This window comes from Leptidea sinapis, chromosome 19, assembly GCF_905404315.1.
Source record: "Leptidea sinapis chromosome 19, ilLepSina1.1, whole genome shotgun sequence".
Taxonomy (NCBI): domain Eukaryota; kingdom Metazoa; phylum Arthropoda; class Insecta; order Lepidoptera; family Pieridae; genus Leptidea; species Leptidea sinapis.
This window is the reverse complement of record NC_066283.1, coordinates 13,461,311-13,484,148: the sequence shown is the minus strand read 5'-3', so window position 1 is coordinate 13,484,148 and position 22,838 is coordinate 13,461,311. Positions and strand designations below refer to the sequence as shown.

Here is a 22,838-nt window from a genome sequence, read left to right as displayed (position 1 = left end):
GAACAAATCACTGAAATAGTTAGGTTTTATTATGCAAGCTTTAAAAGAATTTAAAAGGTCATCAACCAAAATAGCGCTGTTACGCTCGGTCACCCCTGTAAATAGAAAAGTCATTACATACAACTACGTATTTTGAGAAGAGGGTTTTTTTTCTATTTTCCAACAATCGACTTCATCTTTTATGTGACAATTTTTAAAAATGTTCACCACTTAGAAATTGCCTTTTCTAGTTTTAATGTTGTTATGCATGATTATTGTTTTTTTCTTGTTTTATTTTATTCACTACTCACACATTGAAATATTTAAAGGTCATATTGCTTATTAACATTTTTGTTTGTTTACTATTGTTTCGTTGTTTTAATTATTGTGTATTTTATGAATGTGATTTTATAAAATTACTACATGTAAAGAATGTGTTGTATTTCCTTGCAGTTCTCCAATAAACATAATATATTCATAAGCCCTCGTTTACACCAAGAAACATGGTAAACATTAGTTTTATACAAAACTTGTAAAATACTTGACAAAACATAATTATTTGTTCTAAACAATAAATATTGTCTGAAATACTTTCATTCACACTGTGTTGCCAACAAGTCAAAAACATAAAACACATCTGCGTTACTTATCGGTTTAGATGACATGTTTGATCCAGTCTCATACATTGACAGCGTTCAAACCAGTATTACGTACATGTTTTTAACAAGTAGGTGTTGTTAATTTTTTTGAAACTTATTAACTATATTGTATCCATTAATGATGGATAAAATTGTAAACTTTTATCGGAAGGGACCGCATTTTTTTTCACTACTGGAAAAGTAGAAAAAAAGAAGAAACTTCAGTAATGCATTGACTACTCTTTGCCTTTGATATCCAATGAAAATACATTAAAGAAGAATATAAATTACAAGTAGTTAGAAATCTCCTTAACACCTAACAAAAAGAAAGCGCGTACACCTTTCTTAAAAGCGGGCAACGTTCCTGTGATTCCTTTGGTGTTGCAAGATAATGCCTGCTCGTGAGCAGAAGAAAGATGACCCGTACGCTCGTTTGTCCTCCTTTTACAAAAAAAATTGCTGTGCTGGAGTGATGGCATGAAATTTACTAATGCAATCCTAATAAAATTTCTGAATCCAATTCTGTCTTGTTTGAGGGCAGTGCTCCAGTCCATCTTGTGAGGGGCTTACCAACACTGGCCATCTATCCATCGAACTATGTGCCCTGCCCACTGCCACTTCAGCAATCTTTTTTTCTTTCTAATGCAATTCTTTCTTTCGCAATCATTTGGGCTATGTCAGTGACTTTGGCTCTCCTACTAATCTCCGCATTTCTGATTTGACCTCTACATACTGAATATTCATATAAAATTCCATAAATCGGTCAAGCCGTTTCGGAGGAGATTGGTAAAAACACCGCGACACGAGAATTTTATGTATTAGATAATAGGGGTTAAACTAAAAATTGGCGTTTTACTGTAAAAGTTACTTCGAATTAACATAGATCCATCTTGGTTTGAGATTTTTGAGTCAAACTCTTTGATATGGTACCTATATAGTTATTTTTTTTAATGTGCAACATTCGATTATCGCCTTTCAGTTGTTTTTTTTTAATCAGCTTTGAGAAGACAGATGGATACTTCGAAAATTCAAGTGATTTTTGAATACCAGTTCCAACGCGGAACTAACGCAGCAGATACAACTCGCAATATCAATGTTGTGTTTGAAGAGCGCACTGCTAATGAACGCACCGTGCGATTTTGGATTAAACGCTTTCGTGATGAAAACTTTGATTTGAAAAACGCACCTGTTTGCTATTTCTTTCACTACACAAATAAAACCGATACCAAAATTCTATGTTTCGTGCGAGCGCTCTTTCCAACTGAGCCAACCATTCGAGTGACGTATCGTTAATAAAATCTTGTATGCTTTGTTCAACTCTCAGGTTGTGGCGTCATCTACTTAACTATTGATAGCCCCCAATATTTGCATATTTGGAAATTGACTTGAGATGTCGCTCTTGCAAATCTAAACAATATAATCCCAGAAGTGAGGGTTATCACATTAAAATATTACAAATTATCTCTGTTTTTTCTGCATATCAATCAAATTTTGGACGCCTCCCAACATGCAATGCCATACAGATGACAATACTGACGTTGCCATATACACGAGACATGCAGGTATCTTTCGGGAAATCATCTACCTTTCTACCACGGTCGGCTAAGCTGTGGAGTAAGCTTCTTTGAGCGGTGGTTCCGGAACGATACAACATGGGTAAATTCAAAAGAGCGCGTACCTCCTGTGATTCCTCTGATGCTCACGTAACATCAGATGACCTAAACGCTCGTTTGAAATCCTTTTCAATGAATAAAAAGACCGGTTGCTTCATAATACTGATAACACAAAGATTTCTATGATATTCTATGAGTAGTGGCAATACGACGAAATAATTGTTTTTAATAGATTAATAATGATGTTTATGTTTGGTATAACAGCAACTGATAAGCACTTATCGAAAGAAAGAGACTGCTTCTGTTTTATTTTCTACTTCTATGATTACAATGGCTTTTTTCGCATGTATTCATATTTAAGTTTTCATATTTAATGGTTTTAAAAGAGCAAATGTTGAGTTTCTTGCTGAGGCAGTGCAAAAAATATAATTGACGATTCAAATGAGTTTTTATAAGCCTACTTAAGGCCTCTATCCCAAGAAATCGCCAAAATAGCGCATAATTGAAACCATTTCATAACACTTTATATGAAGCTTTTATTTTTACAAAAAATAATTATATGTCTACACAATACGAGAAGAATGTTATTTATTATATATTTTTTTTTTTACATTTCCATCTTTAATAGACATTGCGAAAAAAATGTACCCCTAACTTTTACAGTTGGAGCCATGTTAATTATTCAATCTAGATAAAAAATTGTATTAAAAATTATTAATTGTTTACCAATACTATTTAACATGACATAGTTCTGTTATTTTTGTAAAGAAAACTGTATTATATTTGTAATAAATTAAAAATATTTCTAATTCTGAATTAAAACTATTGCGATCATGTGCCAGAGAGGTAACCTAGCTCCGCTCTATTCCTCAAGGCCGCTGGCTTGGCTCCCAGCCATAAACAAAAATATTTGGCTTTGGTTTTAATGTACTAAAGACAACCCACATGCACGGACGAGTAAAAAAAGAAGGACTCCGCGCTGTGATATTAGCAAGTGAAGCACCGTTATGCTAGTGAGTGTGCGGTTACGGGGGATACTAGTTACACAATTTTTTTCTCCCTTAAATAATCATATCACTCCAACTCATCATGCAAGGGAAAATCCAGGGAAAGCGTCCTCCCGGAAGACGGCGTACTTCGTGGCTTAAAAATCTCCGGACATGGTTCAACCTTAGCACAGGATCCCTGTTCCGAGCTGCTGTGTCAAAAATAAAAATAGCACTAATGATAGCCGACCTCCGGTAGGAGATGGCACCTCAAGAAGAAGAAATAATCATAATGACAAATACTTATATAGTATCGTTATTACACTTTATCACAACGCACGATGGCATTTTTATAATATTTTATTGAGATACAAACTGATCGGTCACAGACGAGGACAAATCTCATAATGGCCGCCTACCTCCGTGATACGGAGTCCTTATTTTTTTACTAGTCCGTGCCCACATGTATATTTGTGTCGCCATTTTGTATGTACGTAGTTGATGATAGAAACTTACGGGAAACGCCAAATTATTAGAGCTGAAGATACCAGCCAATGCCAACAATAAAACTCCAACTTGCTTCACATTATATTTAATTCATTTAAACACTTGTCGGTAGTAGCCGTGTCGTCGTTACAGCTAAAGTACACATATAACACATATTATATTTTTAATATATCACAACAACTAGGTATTCTACAACATTCAACTATCTACTAATAATTTTTTATAACAAAATATTTATACTCAAGTAAACTAATAAAATGCATAGCAAAATAAATATCCAAAAATAGCAACAGGAAATCTTACCTATGGTAACTTTAAATGAGATTACATTTCAATAATTTCCTAAATAATACTTAAGTACAATAATTTAAAGGGATAAGAGTTGTAATAAACGAATACAAAATAATATATTTTGTTAATAAGTAAACAGCTGCTGATTAGACCAATCAAATGCAATAGATTTAAGTAAGACCTATTCCAATTATAGGAATTCATGTAAATAATATTCCAACAATAATAAAATCAATTAAAATACAATTTCAGGATCAACATCCACATTTTTTATGACGATCAGGTATTTTGAAATACTTGTTGATATTTATTTTTACGGGTCCACGCGTTTCATTAAAAATAATTTTGATTAATAGGTATTTGAATTTCAATGTAGAGTAGGTAATTATTTTTGTAGTGGAAAATATTTATTTTTATTTTATAACATTAGTACGTTAAAAAAATACATATAAAAATACATAAATAAGGTTTTTTTTAAATTGACTCTTGAAATATGTTAGATAGGTAATTTTTTATATAATAGGTATATTTGGAAAAAATAAATCTTAAAATTGTTTTTTTTTTATAATTCGTAAGGTTGCATAATATTTTACAGTAAGTTAAACTTGTATCATTTCTGTGTAGATATATATTATATTATATTTTGTTTGTACAGATACGCATAAGGTAACACATCTTTTGGTACATACTTATGTTAATTTATAGGTTAAAATCTATTAAGTACCTATAATTAATTATGATTATTCTAATTGGCACCAAAAGAGAGATCGAATATCTAGCAAATATACCACAAGGTGCATGAAATAGTTTTTTACTAGAACATTGAGATAGGGCCGGGCCATAAAAATAGAAGCATAGAGTAGGGGACTGCGGTCAATACCCGTCATTTTCTTTAGGTATGGCACGAGCACTGACCTGTATAAATACCACTGAACAGGCTGTTCCATATGTTTGACAGCAAATTTTTTGTGCCTACCTATTTGAAGTACTAATCTGAAGTATTTTTGCATTTTGAATTGATCCGTTCGTTTTCCGTGTTATTTATACTTCAAGAATCAACGTAATAAAGTACACATTTTTTTTGTAGTTTCCCACCATCTATCGATGTTTGCTAAGATTGTCATCACTAGTTTTAGTTCCGCAGACTCTCGCTAGACAGCGCCAAAATGGCGAATATCAAACAGGCACAAAAGCAGTTTGACAGCCGCCAGTCCAGTGGTATATAGTAGCGGTACTAGTACTAGTACTCTAGACAGGGTATACCGCTATAGCATAAAGTGATAGCTACTTTCTATGCCGAATTGAAGGTCCACAGTCCATAGAAAGACACTATGATGACATTAGATTAAAACAATTCTTATACAGTAAGCATTAGTTCCCAAACTCACTGACTTGGTGAATATCAAATGGAATTATTTTACTACTGGTTAAATACCCTGTCACGCGTATACGTATATTTATAGAACATACAATTCATAAAAAGTAATACCAGAATTCATCCGATGTTCAATGCGTATGAAATACAGTAATTTGTATCTACTCTAGAAAGAGAAAACTAAGCGCCGCATGTTCTCTATAAGTCACTCCCTCGGCTGCCTAGGTCTATTCTCTACCAATTCTATGGTTCGAACCAAAGAGGATGTAAATACTAGGTAAGAGGCGGGACTGCCTGAGTAAAAATTTCAAAGTCTAGTATGAAACGTGCAGTAAGATTTCACAAAAGTTTGAAATAGTAATAAGTATTTGGCGACGAACTATAATCCGGCTAAGTTTGAATGCGAACAATTACTTAACATGTAGTGGATTCCGGCTATCTTCGTTTTTTACAAGATTATAGCCGTCATCTGCCAATCTATCAATGACTCCACGTTTCATACGATCGCATTTTTCGTAGAGAGCTGGCTGGTTTGAAAGCTTAACGTGTTGAAAAATGAAAATCACAAAACGTTACAGAGTTACATATTTGTTTTTATGCTTGATTTTTACATTAAAACAAAAATATTTGAATAAATTCGGATAGTACCTGATATGAAAACTAACTAAACTAAATCTGATATTAATTAACATTACTTTTTAATGCAAATGTAAATTAAAAAAGATAAGTATACCGGACGAAATTTTTGAATAATTGACCCAGTAGATTTAAATTTTTATTTTCTTTTTAAATATTTTATTTCTTGAGGCGGTTTGGTTATGTAGGGTTGGATAGGAGTGGTGACAAAGGTCAACATTCCACAATGAATGTGGAGATGTGCTGTGGTCTTCTAACAATTAGAGAGCGTCTATGAAAGACTTCATGTGTCATTTAACTGGAATAAGGTAGAGTAAGTTGACAGGATCTGGGCAAATAGAGCTGCTTAACATGTGACCCCACTGAGAGCCAGTGTGAGTAATTAATTTTATTGTGCATACTGCATACTGTAAATATTTTAAATTATGGACCTCATCATATTTTTATAATAGAAGTATCTCACAGTCAGGGCCGGATTAACCACGTAGCAATAGCTACGGGCCCGCGCGAACGTATTTTTTTGAGTGATACTTTTTAAGATAGTATATTTAATTTACTTGATGTCACGAAAACGTGAAACGTCGTGAAGACACTCGGTAACCGACTACTTCCTATAAAGTTCAATGGCTCTTTGAAAGAATTATCCCGGCACTGCTCACAGTTAAATTACAAGACTGAAAGCTGTTACTATAGTTCTGTATACAATCATCTATAATGTTAAGTTTTGCTCTCTAATACTAGCTAGAAACCATTTTTAAATATTTGTATTAACTAGTTCTTTATAGAAGCGCCAGGTCGCTACAAGTAAATTCTTACAAAGTCTACCATTTAATAGTACACTGCGGACAAAGACGCAAAAAGATAAGATTGATGACCAAAGAGGTTTCTGTCTAATAACACTAAAACATGCTTACGTCGCGCTCAAACTCAAATACAATCCATTTCATGGCGACGCGTGTATTCACTATAATAAGGTCAACTAGTTAATATTAATAAAATATAATTAATAAAGACCACCGAGAAAATATAAGATTGACTATTATTTAAAATGCATGCATAGGTACCTCGCAGGGGATATTTTTGTATGGGCAAGACCTTATTTATACAAGGGTTACTATCTAACTAAGCTCCTTTTCAGACTCACAGCGATGACATAGCAATAACAACCTTATATAGAACGGTCTTTTAAGGTATTTTTTATGCAAATGCGTGAAGACGCCGTTGAAATCGCAGCTATGAGAGAAAAATCCGTAGGCTCAAGTTTCGTAATTTATCAGACCATAGATTTAAAGTTAAGCCGTTAAAATATAGACTAGAAGAAATTCAACAATGTTTTGTTCTAGTGTGCGCTACACATTGATAAACACACAACATAGATATCTAAGTTAATGATTATAATATATTTATCAGATTACGGTTACAAATGCGATGAGCATTTGTGGGTCTGTTGGATTCGCTAAGTTTGCGCGTGAATTATCGTTTGTTTCGGCGTCAACGGCACACGTTCGGCGTTAGATCTTCTTCATCACGTTCAATTGGCACATTGTTGTTCTGTTCCTGATCTCGAGGTATCACGAATACTGGCTCCACGTTGTCGTCCTCACTGTTAAATCTGTAATTATAATAAAACAAATCAATAAATAGAAATATTATGTAAATTGGACAGTTAGAATATTTTATTTGTTAATATTTTGGGCTTAGATCATTAATTATTCGTTTCGATAGATAATCGCGAGTGTCAGACGTAGCTTGTCATGCACACTAAAGTAATAAACCTGGCCTGTTTTCATCGGTTGTCTAGCAGCAAGAGACTCTATCTAGACGTATAAATTATAATCTAAGGGTTGAGCGTCCAAGCAAGATCAGATTTTATGACATATTCACATGAAGGTTAACAAACATAAATTGAATGGGCGTAGAAATGAAGAAAGGTGATTATCCTAATTTACAGGTATTTTTAATGAAAATAAGGGACGAGACGAGCAGGACGTTCAGCTGAAGGTAATTGATACGCCCTGCCCATTACAATGCAGTGCAGCTCAGGATTCTTGAAACACCCCAAAAATTCTGAGCTACACTACCCGTCACTGAGACACTGAGACACAAGATGTTAAGTCTCATTATTCATGTTAATAATTTCAGTAGCTACGACACCCTTCAGACCGAAAAACTATAATGCTTACACATTACTGCTTTGCGGCAGAAATAAGCGCCGTTGTGGTCATTATCTATCCGCCATGCTCTGCATAGGAGCCTCGCACTGGTAAGGAATAAAATACTTACTGATAACGGGGCACCTCTCCCCTCATAGTCCAAATAGCATTTGTTAGAGCCTTCACGTAGTTTTTGGCAAGAGTAAGTGTCTCTATCTTTGAAAGACTTCTGTTATCCTTCTTCACATGAGGAATCACACGACGGAGTTCCTACAACAATACAAAACATAGAGTAAATCACCATTATAATTCAATTAATAACTACAATTTAACAATTATTTTCTCCACAAATAAAATTTGAAAAACAAAATTTTATGAACGATGCGGGACTCGAACCCACGACCTCCGGCGCTCCGTGGCGGTGGTCTAACCAACTGAGCCAACCGTTCGAGTAACGTATCGTTATAAAATACTGTTTGCTTTGTTCAACTCTCATTATTTTCTCCTCAAACTAGTTATTACAATGTATGCAATGTAATGAATGTAGCACGTCTTAAAGATAGTTTATGGACAAATATGATCTTAAAGAAAATAATTATCTTGATGGGAAGGGAATGATTTAATAAAAAAATAGCCCAAGAACGAGAGTCATAGAAAGCTTTGGAGGAAGCCGTTACCTAAGAAGGTTTCCAGTAGATTAATAAAACCTACCTAATGAAAATGTAAATATCTTTTAATATTATTTATTTATTACTAGTTGACCCGACAGACGCTGTTCTGTATATCTATACTAATATTATAAAGAGGAAAGATTTGATTGTTTGTTTGTTTGCATTGAATAGGCTCCGCAACTACTGAACCGATTTGAATAATTCATTCACTGTTGGGAAGCTACATTATCCCCGAGGGTTATAGGCTATATGACATTTTCAAAAAAGTTAGGGATCCCTACTAAAAGTCCAGTAATGTAACCCAAGGTGTAAAAATACGTACGCGAACGACGTCGCGGGGTGTCAGCTAGTAATAAATAAAATAATGTTTTTTTATGAATTTGTCAATAATATATCATAACACCAAGAATTATTTCGTAAAATATGCTCCCTGTTGTTGTAATGAAATTGTTTTACAGCAGAACTGTCAAATCGTGCGTCAATAAATTCTTTCATAGAAAATATGACCATACAAAACAAATATCGGACGACGGGGGACACATCAAAGGAAAACAAAATTGTTTTTTTTATTTAATTCCGAACACTTTCAAATTTATTCACCTTTTAAACCTTCCCTGGACTTCCACATATAATTCAAGACCAAAATTAGCCAAATCGGTCCAGCCGTTCTCGAGTTTTAGCGAGACTAACGAACAGCAATTAATTTTTATATATATAGATAGATTTGGAATAGTTCCCTGAATTATTGATGTATTCCATCATCGGTACAGATTTTTTTAGAATGAAGAATTGTGATCAATTAGGGAGTTGTAATCGATAAGCAATAAGGTGTTTTAGTTTATTTTAGAATTGTTCTGTAATGATTATTATAAAAATACTACACCCTAGGTTTATATAGGTATGGTATTTTGTGGGTATAATTTCATAAACATAAAGGGGTTGCCACGATATTGTCTGTCAATGAATAACGTGATTTTTAATAATATTCTGAAGGTAATACCGAAAAATCGCACTTTATTCTATGATGTATTTAGATCTGAATTTTACACAACTTTAGTACCGTTTACCTGCCAAAGCCACGTCTGTCAAAGGGTTGGAACTATCAGAAGTGTCTAGCTAATGGGGAAACATCATCTACTTATTACCTAAGTATTATATATAAAAATCAGCTTTTATACTATGACGTAAGTAAAATTATACTTTCGTGAATATTAAGGGTGTCACACACCTTTAGTACCGTTTACCTACCAAAGCCACTGCAACCCAAACTCCATAATGGACCTTTTTACCTGTGTTGGGAGCATGCGCTGATAAACTTTCAGCTTTTATAAAATGACGAGGTCTGGGGTCCACGGGCTCTTGCTCTATCAGTAAGAACTCAAAACTTTAAAAACTAACCAACCGTAACGAAATTTTGTAAATTAAATGGGAAGGAAATATTCTCCATCTGGACTGTTTTATATTTTATGCTTGTTGAATCTGGTTAAGATCGCCGGAATAGGTTGGATGAGGGCAGCGCAGGACCGATCATCATGGAGATCTTAGGGGGAGGCCTTTGTCGAGCGGTGGACGGCTTCCAGCTGTTGATGATAATGATGATGACTATCGGAACTCGGTTTTGTGTATCGGATATAAAAAAATATTAAAAAAAAGAAAAAAGAGAGACACAGATAGGATATTGATCTTATTGAAGTGAAGACTTCTTTTTTTTTTTTGGCATAGGAGGACAAACGAGCGTACGGGTCACCTGGTGTTAAGTGATCACCGCCGCCCACACTCTCCTGCAACACCAGAGGAATCACAATAGCGTTGCCGGCCTTTAAGGAAGGTGTACGCGCTTTTCTTGAAGGTACCCATGTCGTATCGTCCCGGAAACACCGCACAAGGAAGCTCATTCCACAGCTTCGTGGTACGAGGAAGAAAGCTCCTTAAAAACCGCACTGTGGAGGACCGCCACACACCAGATGGTGGGGATGATATCGTAACTTGTGGCGTGTTGTGCGAAGGTGAAATTCGGCGGCAGGAATCAGGTTGAACAGCTCTTCGGAACACTCCCCGTGATAAATGCGGTACAAGACACACAATAAAGCGACGTCTCTACGCAACGCCAAGTGATCCAGGCGTTCACAGAGTACTGGGTCCCCGACAATTCGAGCTGCTCTGCGTTGCACGCGGTCAAATGGATCGAGCTGATACTGGGGTGCGCCAGACCAGAGATGACAGCAATACTCCATGTGAGGCCGGACCTGCGCTTTGTAGAGCGCTAGAATGTGGGCCGGCTTGAAGTATTGCCGTGCTCTATTTATGACGCCCAGTTTCTTTGAAGCCAGTTTGGCTTTGCCCTCCAGATGGCCACGGAATTGGCAATTGCTCGAGATTTCGAGACCCAGTATTCCGATACTAGGCGAGGCTTTAAGGGAAGTGTTCTCGAAGAGCGGTGATACGGCAAATGGGGTTTTTTTAGCCGCGATGTGCACTTTTAGGTAGGGGAAAATCTTATGGAAACGCGTCACCGACATGTTCATGACTGGCGCACGCGATGAATAATAATTAAAAAAAATAAATATATATAGTTAGATACTTTTTGGAGGAGTGAAATCTCGTGGGTTCGCGTGCATTGTTGAAATAGAGTTTTTATTTGATTAATATATAAATGATAATAAGTTTTAAAATAAATTGAAATTAATAATTCAATTGTTTTTAAACGTTTATGGATATTTTAAACTTGAATACTAAAAAGTTCTAAGTTTTCACTTCTATCAGCAGTCTCTACAACTGCCAATTTTTTGTAAATAATTTTGATCTAGGGTTAAAAACCAAGAAAGATTCGAGAAAGTTTGTATGGAAAAATGGCTGCCAATAATTCCTCTTAAATAGGGAAGTTATAACCCAAACATCTTTCCCACAAGCACACAACCGGTCCGAGGAATTTGTGGCCTTCAGGGCTGACAGCAAAGAGGAGGTTTTTAGTCGGGGGTAGGGGGTGTCCGCGTAAGCAGACACCCCCTACCGACATATGGGCCCCCTTTTGGGGTCTTCAATACGTAAATGTATTTTCCTCCTCTCCAAAAAAAAGTATGTTTGTATTTATGTATACACGAAATAAGTTATACATCTTTGGCCTAACAAAGGCCTAGTTTGTAGAAATAACAAAATTGTAAAAATATTGCAACGATGGCTTTGACAATTAATTATTAAATAACGAATATGGCTGTATGGGCTTGAACCCTTTGCCTATTCTCATAATGGACGAAGAAACCAAAAAAAAAAATAACGAATGTCGCAAACGTCAAAAAAATTTAGGAACCAACTTTACATAGTTTCTTTTGTGTTCAGTGATACGCGCGCATCTTAAAATTTCACTCTCATCATTTTTTCATCACGCGCCTAAAGAAGTATAACTTCACCTAATAATATATTAATATATATATGATAATCTCGCACCTCCTAATAAATACAATTATAAAAGCACTTAAATTTAACTGTATTGGAAAATATAACGACTAATTCAATATTAATGTATATGTTATATGGTTTACTTTTAATTATTATTATTTGGTTGTACATTGTGATGAACATAATTAAATTACTATTATGCCATGTATAGTATGTGTGTTATATAGCTTCAAAAAGAAACTATCGACATAATCGATAATAAATTACTTCGAACGCGCGGTTGAGCGAGTGCATTCGCATTCGTTCACGTTCGTTGCTCTCCAGTCTCCGTAGGTTTCGTTCCCTCGCGGATATCCCACATCGCCTGCGCCTTCCCGGGCCTCCAGCGCCTGCCCCACTCGTGGTACCCGACGACGACGAACTCGCCGCTGTTCGTCGAGGCCGACAAACTCGCCGAGCAACTTGCTCGTCGCTGCCGCTTCCGCTGTCGTAAAAATCTGGAACAATCGAGGTACTTGAAAGTGAAAGTCGCTACAAGTAGAGCGGTTTTTAGTTATGCTTCTAAGTACTTGCGAAATATTTCATCTCGGCTTGTAATTGTTTTCTTAAATAATTTATACGTCTAGATACACGTCTCTTGCTGTTAGACAACCGATAAAAACAGGGCAGGCATATTACTTTAGTGTGCGTAACAAGCTACCTACGTCTTACGGTCTTACACTCGCGATGACACTTTGTGTTAGTGTGTGTGCATTGCTCAAGATTAAGTCTAAACTCAATTTTTTTCGACGTTTTCACAGCTGTCATAGTCTATCTAGACGTATTAATGATCTTAGCTCGTCTTATTTTGGTTATAATTGTTTGTGCGCATAACGTAACGTAACGCATAGATTTGAGAGAGATTCGTACAAACCCCGGAAAGGTTAACAATTCGAAATTGCATACTTACATAACAGCTATTTACTACGGTAGTTCTATAATTTTATCGTGACATTTAACATCATAAAAATAAATTAAGTTATCTAAACAATTCAATCAAATTAAGCAAATTCGCACAAAAATAGTAATAACAAATGAAAATGAATTGAAATAGGGCTTATTTAATGGGGAAATAGCACAAATAGGTATAAATAGGGCATTTATTACTCAATCAAAGTGTATATTATGACGACCTGTATAGCCGAGTGGTTAGCGATCCTACCTACTAAGCTAGAGGTCCCGGGTTCGAATCCCAGTAGGTGCAAGCATTTATAAGATGAATATAGATGTTTGTTTCCGAGTCATGGATGTTTAAATGTATTTATATATGTTTATACGAATTTATGTATGTTTAAGTAAGTATATTGTATTAAATATATCGTTGTCTTGTAACCCATAACACAGGCTATATATACTTAACTTGGGTCAAGATAATTTGTGTAAAAAGTGTGTCAATATTATTATTATATTATTATATGATCAATGTACGGGATGCATCCAGAGCAATCATGTCGACGAACATTTAAAAAACTAGGATTATTACACTTGCCATATTTTTATACTTTTAAGATATCTTACATTTTTGTTGCTTTAAGTTTGCAAAAAAAGCTAATAATTTAAATCCGTGGACCCGGTGGATTAGTATAGTGCTTGCAAAACATAATATTATTATATATATATAATATTATGATTATTTATTCAAACAAAACAAATCTTATAACTATATTTACAATACTATGACTACATAAAATTAAAACTGGCAGCATTACCGCGTTGGATACCTAGGCTGAACCGTTGACCGAAATAGCTGCCAGCTCTTGGGCTTCCAGTAGCCTTATTGAGGCGCGAAAATAGTATTTTGAACATTCTCCGCGCCTCTGGGCCCCACGGGGCAAGTGTCTCTACACCAAAGGGCATAAATAATATTATAAATTCAAAATCTAATTCTAGTTACGACTCTTGTTATTTTCTTAGATCGTTCGTCTAGATAGACATTGCTAAATGACTATGTATATGTGTTGCATTAGGTGATTATTGGCATAAACTTTGCTATATTACGGTAACCGTGTCAGAAGAATCAGAAGTTTTACAATATACTGTTGTATGGACGATATGACAGCCCGATACGATAAGGCTACTAAAATTAACATTAGGCACTTAGATTAAGGATTGGTCGCCGCTGCGCTCAAACTAGATACAGCAGGCGTAGTCGCAAAGTGCGTCAAATAAGTAATGTACAAGTAGTACTCGAGCCAGTATCGAACAATGTGTGACGTTGACGTGCCACATGTTCTGTTAAACTTTTCTAATAATTGAAACTAAAATGCCGACTTACGTAGTCAAACTTTGTAAAAATAATACTAGATAAGTACAAGAAATAAGAAAGACAGTGGGATCACACATATAGTAACAATTTTGTATTTTATTAATTTCAATGTAAGATAACACGTAGCGTATGTTACTATATTTGAAAGACGCCATTGAGTGTCAAGATGCCACGCACACAAGCATCTATTATTTGCCGTAATAAAAGAGCTATTGTTCTTAGGTAGTGCGGTATCTAGTTGGAGCGCAGCAGAGACCAATCCTTAATCTAAAATGAGGCACCTAAGTGATAAGTTAACGACGCGAAGTTTTCAACCGAGTATTGGAAATTAATAATTACATAATAATATTCACGTAGCCTACTACCTATAGTACTTCAGTTATTCTTTTTTGTATTCAAAATATTAATAATTGACCACAAGTTAATAAAAGTAGGACATAACATTATTGTAGGTTCTCGAATCTCGTAATCAATTATAAGAAAAACGCGATAAAATCGTGATTAGCTTAACGTAACCGCTTTTATAACCAAAGAGTATGTAAATACTACGTTATAAGAGGCGGGACTGCCTAAGTAAAAATTTTAAATTTAGTTTAGTATGAAACGTGCAGTTAGATTTGACATAAAATTGAAATAGTAAATACAATTCGGCGACGAAGTTATAATCCAGCTAAGTTTGAAAGCGAAGAGTTGCATAAAACATATTTGATTTCGGCTATCTCCGTTTTTTTACAAGATTATAGCCGTCATCTGTCAATGACTGCATGTTTCATACAAATGAATGAATCGCTTTTTTACAAAATGTATTTATAACATTATAAATGTCCCAATTCCTGCAAGTTTAACAAGACGAGAACTTAAGGTATGCAGCATTGCAGCAGCGATCCAATATCAATGTTCACGCATACCTAATGTCAATAGTTTTCTGTCACTGTCAAAGGACCTAGATACATTTTAGTAACAAGCATCTCTGGAGGGTGAATCAAGCTTGGAACTATGGAGGGTAGAGGTAAAGGTAAGGAGAACCATATTCTGTGCTAAGATTCTATGTATCCGAAAAACTGTCCGTCAAAGTGCCTTAAATAAGGGTTGCGCCACATTAGCATCAGGGTAAATCTTAAAAGAAGCGCCAAATATTATTAGTTGTCATATCGCCGGTGTCTGTGAAATTAGATAAATAAAAAATAAATATCAATTTGACAATTTTTGATTATTTTTAATTAATAAAAATAATAAGTAATAAACTATTTTTAAAAAATTGCACATATAATTAGGTAAGTTATTTTTTTTTTTTTTCAAAAAAAAAAATCTTTTGGTATTTACGCCCACTTGGACAACTTTTCACAACACAAATTTTACCCATAACTGTTCTGTTATTCACTTACTTTTACAAAAAATAAATGTTTATAACTCAATAAACGTACTATTCACAATTTACGAATTAAAAGAACTCTAGGTGCACGTTTCTCTATAATAATTCTTTAAGGTTATACTTACTACATTATTTTGTACAACGTAAGTTGTTGACATTTTCAATAATTAACTACTTTAGTCAACAATGATATTACAATTTTAACTCGACAAACTTCAATTAATCTACAATTGCTACATTCATACCATATCCTGTGCCTACACTAGAGCCATTGTGGAGGTATTTGAACTGTTATTTACAGCATATAGCTGGAGACTTTCAACCCTCAATACTTGGAGAGATAACCTCGTGAGTTCATGATATAATACATCTCGACTTACGCCTCAAACGTGGTTTTGACACCGTCATTTTTGACAGGTGTAATGCATTGTCTTCTGTCAATGTCAAAAAGCGTGACACAATTTACAAGTAAAATGTCACTAAGCAATTGTTATCTGCGGTAGATGATCTCAGCATAAATAAGAGAGGGGACAGTGTTAAATAGATTTTAATTTAAATTATTAACACTATTATAAAATTATTGCTTTTACTCAATAAATGAATATTATCAAACACGTCGTTTCAAACTGGCACCAATACTATTTTTACCAATTATATTATATTTTGTTGTGATTATTTTTACTACATTATCTCTTAGCATTTCATTAATTATTGTAATTGTGTATTGTAGGGTCTTTTAGTAGGCTTTACGTCGATTAAATTAAATGTAGCAGTAATTATTGATTAGGTTAGTTAGATTAGATTAGTAATTAATGTTAGGTTTATAATATTGTGAAGTGAAACCACAAAAATATTTGCATGTCTGTCAAGACAAAACATGTGCCTGCTCTTAAATTTGTAACAACTTTACTTGTGAATGTTTCTGGTAAATAAAGCACTTTGACTTTGACTTTGAAAACAAAGACCGACAGCGGCCGAACTGAAGTTAAATCAGAGAAGTCACCACGAAGTCGCCACGTCACGCGTCGTTAAGTATAACGTACTTATACCTCAGTATATAAAGTAGATACCTTTACTTAGGCATCTCTGGGAGATGTTTAAGGCGACACTAAATGCCGGCTACCTTGAGCGATATGAGTTCACGGCTCCTATGTAACAAAGCCAAAATTTTCAAAATTCTTGGTTCGAAAATGTAACATTTTAACAGGTGCAAATTATAATCCTCATTATTGATTACTAATCTGAATAAATGTACCTACATACAAAAGTAAAATCTATAAGAACAACTTTTATGATAGTAGTATACTTAACAAATGCATGATGCCCACAAAAAACTAGTTTAACTGAAAAGAAAACTGGTAGTTCATAATAGCTCTAGAGTGCTAACTTTAACCAACAATAAGCATTAGCAACCTACAAGTAAGACTTAAGGGTATGTGTAACAGGATAAAGTAGTGTTCATAGCTCCAAATCCTATATATTCACCACAAAACTTGTCTAAAAACACATTGTTTGCATGTTTTCTGTTTACCCTTCGCCTTAAGTTGCCGTCGCAGTTAACAGAAGCCTGCAGCACACAAAGTGTAGTAAGTAGAGTACCTAGATTGCGAGTTGCGACAAGCCCACACGAAACCTGGGCATTACGTGACGCGCCTGCACGCTTGATGAAGTATTTGCGTAAGATCGAATGCAGACTAATCGATTTGAACGCTCGGCTACGGGTGATTTTCGAAATTCTCTTATCGACATCGTCATGTTCGCTAGATTTGCACGCAGTGCCTGTATCTATAATAATATATAACTAGATTGGTTCCGGTTCGTAAATGATTACAAAATATTAAAATCACGTATTTGTCGTTATTGTTGCACACACGCATTATGGTAACCATTCTTTTAGGTTATATTTTATAAGTAGTATATATTATTATTGTTGTATTTTATAGGTTCCATAGACAAGTGTCATACCCTATTAAAAGTAAAAAAAGACGTGTGGCTCTCGGGGGCTGCCGCGGTAAAGCTATTGCATAGCATTTTTTATCAACTTAAGCAATTATAATTATTTATTTATTTTATATAAGCAGTATTTTTTTTGATAAAATTAATTTTAAAAAAAAGCAAACGGGAAGTGTGTAAAATTTTACTTGCAAGATTTGATTACAGACAGACAACGGGACAGGTGAAACTAAATAAAAATGCTTGTCATAACAATAAAAATTAAAAAAACATGATAAAAAAATCAATTAAAAAAAATCAAGATGTACCCCAGGCTCGAACCTGGGACCTTCAGGACAAAAAGCATACGTGATAACCGCTGTTCCACGGCAACTGTAATGAGAGTGCCGAAATATCTATATACATCTAGTAAGTAAGTGTTAGGTTATTTTCGTTACGGAATTTCTGGATTCGGTCTCCACGCTCAAGGCCCGCGATAGAAGCTATGCAATAGCTTAAAAAAAACTTATTTAAGGTGAACTATTAACAGAACAGTACTAACTACTATTTTAGAAGTTGATATATTCCAAATTTCCATAAAAAAGACTGCTAAATTTCGATGTTAGCTTCCTGATTAATTAAAAAAAAAATTGCAACTGGCCCGTAGCAAGATATTGGAGATTTTTATTTTCTTTCATTATAGAGATTTATTAAAGTCAGTATTCGCATTTCTTGGTTCACTAATAAATAACAATTTAATAAGTTATTCAATTTATGCGTGAAAAATATATTTTTACGGTGATACAAATTGGTTGCTTGTGCATGTATTGCATTTGCGAGCATAAAAATGTAACGGGTTGTTCTTACATCACTTCCATATTCTAAATATTCCATATTCTACACAATCTATTTCTCATCTATACGTATATTTTAATCTATACGTCAGTTGGTGGTGGGGCTGCTGCTTCGACTGCTGAAGACGGCAAGCGTCGCAAATATGTTGGTCTCAGTGAGTTATACATCTTTGTGCCCTTTGGTGTCGAGACACTTGGCCCGTGGGGCCTAGAGGCGCAGAGAATGTTCAAACTACTATCTTCGCGCCTCAATAAGGCTACTGGAAACCCAAGCGCTGTTGGCAGCTATCTCGGTCAACAGATCAGCCTAGCTATCCAACACGGAAATGCTGCCAGTATTTTAGGTACGCTTCCACGTAATGATAGTTTTAATTCCATGCAGTCATAGTATTGTAAATATAGTTATAAGATATGTTTTGTTTGAATAAATTAATTGATCTATTTCTTATCACCATATATTTCTTATGGACCTTATAATACATCATAATTAAAAACACCACGAATCTATCAACTAAAACTCCTTTGCGCTATAAGAATGAGAAATAGAATTGGCGTTACTATTTTTGTAACGTTCACTTATGATGTATTAGTATGTCTGTTCTCTTAATAATTGTTCACAACAAAACAATACTTACTTATAAATATATTCACAACACTTAATATGATATCATAAAGTAAGAACTCTTACTAAGAAGTGTACCAAGAATACTGGCATTTCCGCGTTGGATAGCAAAAGAGTTCGTATCATCTATCGATGTAAACTCAATCATGTATTTGGCGACATTCATATGAGTTTTAAAAATGGTCAAGAGAGGGTGATAATAAATTTCTGAAACTCTTTAATTTTCAAACTCCAATAGGTACATCATTGATCGACCACATGGCCAAAGACTATGTAAATACTACGTAGTAAGAAGCGGGACTAGCTAAGTAAAAATTGAAGTATGAAACGTGCAGTCATTTTTCATAATTTTAAAATACTATTTTACTGTACACAGTATGGCAATTAGCGACGAAGTATAATCCGGCTAGGTTTGAAAGCGAACAGTTGCTTACAACATAGTGGATTTCGGCTATCTCCGTTTTTTACAAGATTATAGCCGTCATCTGTCAATCTATCAATAACTGCACGTTTCATACAATCGAGTGAATCGCTTTTTTCTCAGAGAGTTTCGCTAGGCTGCACATTGCAATAATAAAAAGTGAAAATCCATCGATAAACTGGTTATCAGAACGAAGTTGCGGAAAATTTCTTTCCATATTACATAAATTTATAAATCGACATGGTCCTAATCAAACCAAACGTTATCATAAATACCCTGGTTCGCATATAAACATGACTTCGACTATTGAATGAGAAACAAAAGGTTCAAAAACGCTACAAAAAATATAACTACAATGTTTGATGATGAGTATGATCTCATGCATTTATAAATGGTTCTCATTAAAAATATATAGAAAAATTAGAAGATATAAAAACAAGCCCGAAAACGTTCTGGTCATAAAAGTGTCATTTCATCGTTAATGAATTTAAACGATAGTTCATTGAATGATGGCACTGAGATTGCTAATCAATAATGCTTAAATGATACTTCATACAAAATAATAAATTCAGCACAAAATAATGAGCAATGATAATGAGAAGATTTTATAGTAAGGCATTTGACAATTATTATAATTTTATTAATTAGACCATACTCTGCTAATAAAAAAGCTAAGAGACACATACTGTTTCTGCGAGGGTATCTATTACATAATAAGTATAGTAAGAATATTTATTAGTTCATCGATCCAAAGTAGTTAAACTAAGTGGGTATCAATCCAAAGAATTTCAACAAACATCTGGCGTTCCTCAAGGCTCTAATTCAGGACCATTATTGCTTACACTATTTATAAACGATTTTTGCAAAAATATTCAAGAATCAAATTAGGTAGGAGTTATATACCTATTCAGAATGTATTTTTATAAACATTTTAGGAAACGAAACTACACTATTATAAGTTAAAAAACCAGATTAAAATTCTTCAATATTAAATCAAACCTTAAAATTGCGAAGAAATGCATCACATCTTTTATTCTTATATAAATTATTAAACAATCAATTACTTCTATCCAAGATTTGATTATGTGTACCAGGTCATCATTGTTGTATTAGTACATATCTATCTATATATGTATATGTTCAATTTTCCAGAAATAATAATGGCTCAAATTCACCTATCCAACTGGTTACAAAATTATATATTAGTAAATTCAATGGTAATATTTATATAGATATATTTTTTTAATATTTTTGACAAATTTCACGAACTTTTTGTACCCTCATAAAATGGATTTATCTAAACTGCTAAGCTTCCAATAATAATGAAAGGGAACGCTGTGCATACCTATACCTATATGATTATATGTAATAAATATAAGAAATTTAAATTTATAAGTAGTCATTGTATTAATTGTATGTTCTAGTTGGTAAAGCTTTTTAATCTTATATCTTTAAACGAGCAATTCTTGTGTATTTATATCTATAATCTGAATCCCGGAAACGGCTCCAATGATTTTTATAAAATTTACTATACAGGGGAATTCGGGGGCGATAAATCTAGCTAGGTTTTGAAAAAAAGTAGTTCTATCCGTGTTTTAATGAGAAACAGCTACAATAACATTAGAATACAAAGGTAAATTTCGCCACTGACTGTAATAGCTGTAGATTGGGTGATCCGGAGAGCAGAAGACTCCGGTTTGAATCCAGATGTCCTTATTAGTTATTTTTGTTGTTAAAGTTTTGTACATTCTTAAAAATCCGAGCAAGGCTCGGTCGTATATTGTTGTATATTGAATAATTAACGATGTAAGGTACAATTCGCATTCATTTACAGATGTTTATAATTTTGATGAGGACTACTTTATTTGATACCTTTGTATGGATCTGGTCTGGCGTTTTTATATATAAACGTACTAATATACGTCTTACATGCATCTTTTTAATATAGGTGTCACAGACAGCCCCCTATGCAGAGGCTGCCTGAGGACAGAAGAAACAGCCGCTCACGTTCTGCTGGAATGCAGAGAGGTGGCAAACTACAGGGCGAAGCACCTGGGGTCACCAGGCGCTCTTCGGGAAGTCTTCCGAAACGTTAAGAAGTTGGGTAACTTCTTGGAGGAGCTTGGCTGGTTGGAGTAGCCTCTATCACGCTACGCACGCAAAATAGGCGCATATGAAGTCGAGTTGCGGAAACCGCCCGTATGAAGTTAGAAGTTAGTTTTCTAATGTACGTTATGTTCGCAGTTACCTCCAGCTTGTTCAATCTTCGTGTCGGCGTCTTCGGTTTTGTTGTCGTAGTACTCAGAGCCGTCGTCGTCGTAATACAGTATCGTCGTATTCGGCGACATCGCTTCTGATTCCGCAATCTCCCCACTCGCCCATTGGGGCATTTTCAGCTCTGAAATATCATAATTAGAGTTTTATTCACCTATTAGGAAAAATTGACGATTGTTATATAGGTGTAAGAAATCTTGTTTTGGTGTAAGAAGTCTCACTACATGAACTCTTTCTTTATCACTAGTCTCGCTACCCGTACTCTTTCTCTATAACTAGTCTCGCTACACGTACTCTTTCTCTATCACTAGTCTCATTACATGAACTCTTTCTCTATCACTGGTCTCGCTACACGTACTCTTTCTCTATCACTAGTCTCACTATATGAACTCTTTCTTTATCACTAGTCTCGCTACACGTACTCTTTCTCTATCACTATTCTCGCTACACGTACTCTTTTTCTATCATTAGTCTCGCTACACGAACTCTTTCTCTATCACTAGTCTCACTACATGAACTCTTTCTCTATCACTAGTCTCGCTACAAGTACTCTTTCCCTATCACTAGTCTCGCTACACGTACTCTTTCTCTATCACTAGTCTCGCTACACGTACTCTTTCTCTATCACTAGTCTCACTTCACGAGCGCATTCTCTATCACTTTCTTAACTTCACGTACTCTTTCTCTTTAAATAGTCTCGCTACACGTTAGTACGTATATAAGTACATACTCCAAACTTGAAACAATAGGTTTACTGCACCTATGACAAAAAATTATAACTTCTGATGAAAGATTTCCAAAATTCTTAAAAGT

The 22,838-nt window shown here is 34.6% G+C and overlaps 1 protein-coding gene across 1 annotated transcript in view; it reads right to left on the bottom strand.

Annotated features, from left to right (window-relative positions):
• Positions 1–3,792: 3,792 nt before the first annotated feature.
• Positions 3,793–22,838, bottom strand: part of LOC126969835 (class A basic helix-loop-helix protein 15-like) — a 47,774-nt gene continuing 28,728 nt past the window's right edge. The window contains exons 2-5 of the mRNA XM_050815406.1: positions 22,000–22,149; positions 12,513–12,742; positions 8,309–8,448; positions 3,793–7,637 (exon numbers count right to left, since the gene is read on the bottom strand). Of these exons, the coding sequence (XP_050671363.1) occupies positions 7,517–7,637; positions 8,309–8,448; positions 12,513–12,742; positions 22,000–22,141 (633 nt within the window). The 5' untranslated portion in view covers positions 22,142–22,149 and the 3' untranslated portion in view covers positions 3,793–7,516. The remainder of the gene's footprint in view (positions 7,638–8,308; positions 8,449–12,512; positions 12,743–21,999; positions 22,150–22,838) is intronic.